The sequence below is a fragment of the Nanorana parkeri genome, unplaced genomic scaffold, assembly GCF_000935625.1.
Source record: "Nanorana parkeri isolate BGI_ZX_2015 unplaced genomic scaffold, ASM93562v1 scaffold1380, whole genome shotgun sequence".
NCBI classification, from domain to species: domain Eukaryota; kingdom Metazoa; phylum Chordata; class Amphibia; order Anura; family Dicroglossidae; genus Nanorana; species Nanorana parkeri.
Genome location: NW_017307648.1, coordinates 85,639 through 90,423, shown reverse-complemented (window position 1 = coordinate 90,423; position 4,785 = coordinate 85,639). Strand labels below are relative to the sequence as shown.

Here is a 4,785-nt window from a genome sequence, read left to right as displayed (position 1 = left end):
CGCCACCGACACGTCATCGCCCGCCGCCGACACCTTATTGCCCACCGCTGCTCACAGATCACCGCCCGCCACCGCTAGCTGTCAGGTGAGCAAGTCTGCGGCTTGAAAATCCTGTGCCCGGGTGGGGGAAAGGCTTGCACCCGGGCACAGGATTCCAAACCCGGACTGTCCGGGTCATTCCCGGACGGGTGACAACCCTAGATTCGGCCCTTCGACAAGTAGTTTTTGAAACAATTCCCACACCCCTGCACAGTCTTCTGTGTTCTGCAATCCTTTACATCAGGGATGGCCAAACTCCAGCCCTCCGGCTGTGGGTGAAACTACAAATCCCATGATGCATCTCTCTCCGGGAGTCATGTCTGTGGCTCTGAGAATCTTGCAAAGCCTCATGGGATTCGTCGTTCCACCCACAGCTGGAGGGCCGCAGTTTGGCCACCCCCTGCTCTACATGGACCACCGTCATTGTGACTGAAAAAACAAATCTCACTTTTCCCGCACCTTGTATACAAACATTTTATTGATTAAACGCAAGTTACGTTTTCTTCATATAGCACTTCAGATACAGGTGACTCCGCCCACTTCCAGCTTTCCTCCCTGCAGTTTAATATTTATAATTATGGAAAAATAAAAGAATTGTTAAAAGAAAAATGAGAATTGATGCCGCAAAGTAGTAGAGAGAGTAGAGCCCGGATCTGAGCGATCAGCCCAGACCAGCCTCTGACAGCGCAGATTGTATGTCTCACTTCTGGAGAATCCTATCACCGGGAATGAATGTGCGAGGAAAGGATATGAAGCTCTTATCAGGTCCGGTCTCTTCAGGAGTCTTACATTGCAATGGTGAAAAGTCTCCGGAACACACATCGGGGCGAGTTCAATAAAACACGTACAACACTTTTCTGGTGGTGTGACCCTTTATAAAGACTTCCCCCTAACTGATAAGGATTAGGAAATTTCCCACCATCGGAGTCTCCAAGACACAGACGACGCCAAGAGAAGACTTGACCCATCAGACTTCACCTATACATGAAATATCACTTATCCCGGGATGAAGCCCCCTTTATAAATGACTTTATCCTCCAGTTGTTCTATGGACGGAACAGTTCCACCTGATAAAATCCATCATACGAAAGAATGAGCAGGAACGTCTCTCTGATGTCTAATAAGACTTCTTTTATCTATACAACCTTTCCCGCACTCAGAGTATGAAAAAGGTGGTTTACCAGTGTTGGGTCTCTGGTGTATAACTAACAAGGTTTCCTTTCTGAATTAAACATTTCCCACACTCTTAACATGAGAAAGGACGCTTATCAGTATGAATTTTCTGGTGTACAACAAAGTTACTTCTACAAGCGAAAGATTTCCCACACTATGAACATGAATAAGGACGCTCACCCGTGTGAATTTTCTGGTGTATAACAAGCTGTCCTTTCCAAGTGAATGATTTCCCGCACTCTGAACATGAATAAGGACGCTCACCCGTGTGAATTCTCTGGTGTATAACAAGGTCTCCTTTCCAAGTGAATGATTTCTCGCACTCTGAACATGAATAAGGACGCTCACCCGTGTGAATTCTCTGGTGTTTAACAAGCTGTCCTTTCCAAGTGAAAGATTTCCCGCACTCTGAACATGAATAAGGTCGCTCACCCGTGTGAATTTTCTGGTGAATCGTATGACTAGATTTAGAAGTAAAAGTTTTCCCGCACTCTGAACAAGTAAAAGGACGCTCCCCAGTGTGAATTCTCTGGTGTAGAATAAGTCTGGAGTACGGTGCAAAACTTTTCCCACACTCTGAACAGTGATAAGTGCGGTGAGTACTCTGATGTTGAAGAAGATTTCCTTTCATTGAAAAACGTTTCCCGCACTCTGAACAAGGAAAAAGACCATCACCCGTGTGAATTCTCTGGTGTCTAACAAGGACTGCTTTCCCAGTAAAAGATTTCCCGCACTCTGTACATGAATAAGGACGCTCACGTGTTTGACATGAAAAACTATGATTTCCTGTATGAGTTTTCTGGTGTGTAAGAAATCTGCTCTCTTTATGAAAACATTTTCCGCACTCTGAGCATGAAAACTGATAAATTCTTGAGTGGGTTTTCTGGTGTTTACGAAAATCACTTTCCTTGTTAAAGGATTTCCCGCATTCTGAACATTTCAATATTACACTGGTATGAGATCGGAGATGGACACGAAGATCATTTCTGTTCTTGAAGGATTTCCCGCACCCCAAACATGAGAATGGATCCTCACCTCTGTGATCTCCTTCATGGGGTGAGGAAGACTCCTTGGGATTAGATGGATCTCTTGCAGTGTGAGATCTTAGATGGATATTTCCAGTCATAGTATGTGAATGATCAGAAGATTCACCCTGATCAGAGGGATCCATTGATGTCTCCGAGCAGTGAGCTCTGTGATGTATATTCTGTGTGTTTGGATTCACTCCTGGAGAATCCTGTGTGATGACATTATCTTCTGACTTACAACCAGCAAATAATATAAGATGTCTCTCCGAGGTATTCCTGACATCACATCCATCTGCTGGAGAGAAATGATTACACACGTCAGTAATCAGAGTCATGTATGTTGGTCTAGAAGTCATCACAGAGCTCTGGCATGGAATTGGGTCCAATTGTAACCCCAAAATATGAAAACCAACCAGATAAAGGAGACAAAACCCCCAAAACACCTCTGACCCCCCCGGAGACCATTGTACTGTTCATTCATGACCGCTATGGAGGGAAGGGAGATGGACCTCTCATATGGTGTCCAGTATCTCCTCCTCATTTGTTGGTCACATGACGTTATATTGAGGAATGGAGATGGACCTTCATATGGTGTACAGTATCTCCTCATTTGTTGGTCACATGACGTTATATTGAGGAATGGAGATGGACCTTCGTATCCAACCCAAATACATGAACAGTTTCTGAATGTTTATTACTCACTTGTGTTTATATCTCGAGAAGGTTCCTCTGGTTTAGTTGTAACTATCATCCCGACCTTCTCCATAGTCTGCTTCATCACAGACGTCTCTTCTTCCTCTTTCAGCTCAACTTTCATATCCCTTCGTTTTTCATGCTAAACCAACACAATTACAGACAATATCTTTCAATTGTGGGCACTGATCACCTCAAACATACAGAAGAATATAATCTCAACGTCTAGAGTGACTACTGGACCCTCAGCCCCATCTACCTGATCATGGTGGGGGATGGTGAGATGTTCCTGGGTGGGGTCCCGGGAATACAGGGGGCGGGGACATCTCTCTGGTGGGTTCCTCTTACTGGATCCATCTGTAGGAAACACACACACTGACTGAATACATTGTTTCTATGTGTGTATCAGATGATGGGGGATGTAGGCGGAGCCTCCGTACTGCTCTCTCCTCTTACCCGGTGATGTGAGGGGCGGGGCATTCTCCATCACCACGTCCTTGTAGAGATCCCGGTGTCCTTCTAGATACTCCCACTCCTCCATGGAGAGATAGACAGAGACATCCTGACACCTTATAGGAACCTGACACACACAATGATACAGTCACCACCCAGACACACCCCTTGTCTGTTCCTGGACCATGTCCCAGAATTCCCGGCACCGCTCACCTCTCCCGTCACCACCCAGACACACCCCTTGTCTGTTCCTGGATCATGTCCCAGAATCCCCGGCACCGCCCACCTCTCCCGTCACCACCCAGACACGCCCCTTGTCTGTTCCTGGATCATGTCCCAGAATTCCCGGCACCGCTCACCTCTCCTTTGTCTGTTCCTGGAATCACAAATTCCGACTTTCGGCACTATTCGATGGCTGACACGGTACAATATTCTACATCTATAAACCATAAGAGACATCACAGTGACTATGGAGGACGGACATGCCGGAGGGGAGGGGTTATCGGGTGTAAATATAACATAATATCTTATTACCTCCTCTGCTGCCCATTCCAGCAATGTCTCCTCTCTACTTCCTCCACCTAACCTCTTACCGCAACTTCCTATTTATACTGCTACATCACTTCCTGTCTATTACATCACTTCCTTTCAGTAGCTTACATCACTTCCTGTCTGTGTATTTATAGTCAGATCCCCGCCGTGTGTTGGATATAAATACTGCGGTCTGTCGTATGTTTCACATGTAGTGATTACAGACATTCGTACGGCTCCTTACACACTGTACATTCACATCAGTCCCCTCCCCCGAGGAGTTTACAATCTAATGACCCATCTCACGTACATAAACACACATTACGGATAATTTAGGCAAGAGTCAATTATCCGGCCAGCGTGTCTTTGGAGTGTGGGAGGAAACCGCATGAGCACGGGGAGAACATGCAAACTCCATGCAGGTGGTGTCCTGGTTGGGATTCAAACAAAGGAACCCAGAAATACATTATACAGCAATACAACATAATATGTGGCTACATACTCTGTGTTGTTCTGGGGTTGCACCCGATGTCTCCAGGTTCTCAGGTGGGCTATGCGGCTCTCAGGTGGGCTATGCGGCTCTCAGTTGGGCTATACGGCTCTCAGGTGGCCTGTGCAGACTCTCAGGTGGGCTGTGTGCACTCTCAGGTTGGCTGTGTGCACTCTCAGGTGGGCTGTGCGGCTCTCAGGTGGGCTATGCAGACTCTCAGGTGGGCTATGCAGACTCTCAGGGGGGCTATGCAGACTCTCAGGCGGGCTATGGGGACTCTCAGGCGGGCTATGCAGACTCTCAGGCGGGCTATGCAGACTCTCAGGCGGGCTATGCAGACTCTCAGGCGGGCTATGCAGACTCTCAGGCGGGCTATGC

At 47.0% G+C, this 4,785-nt stretch overlaps 1 protein-coding gene across 1 annotated transcript in view; it reads right to left on the bottom strand.

Annotated features, from left to right (window-relative positions):
- Positions 1–4,785, bottom strand: part of LOC108798012 (zinc finger protein 850-like) — a 12,421-nt gene that overhangs the window by 4,015 nt on the left and 3,621 nt on the right. The window contains exons 3-4 of the mRNA XM_018569706.1: positions 1,888–1,971; positions 1,387–1,836 (exon numbers count right to left, since the gene is read on the bottom strand). Of these exons, the coding sequence (XP_018425208.1) occupies positions 1,387–1,836; positions 1,888–1,971 (534 nt within the window). The remainder of the gene's footprint in view (positions 1–1,386; positions 1,837–1,887; positions 1,972–4,785) is intronic.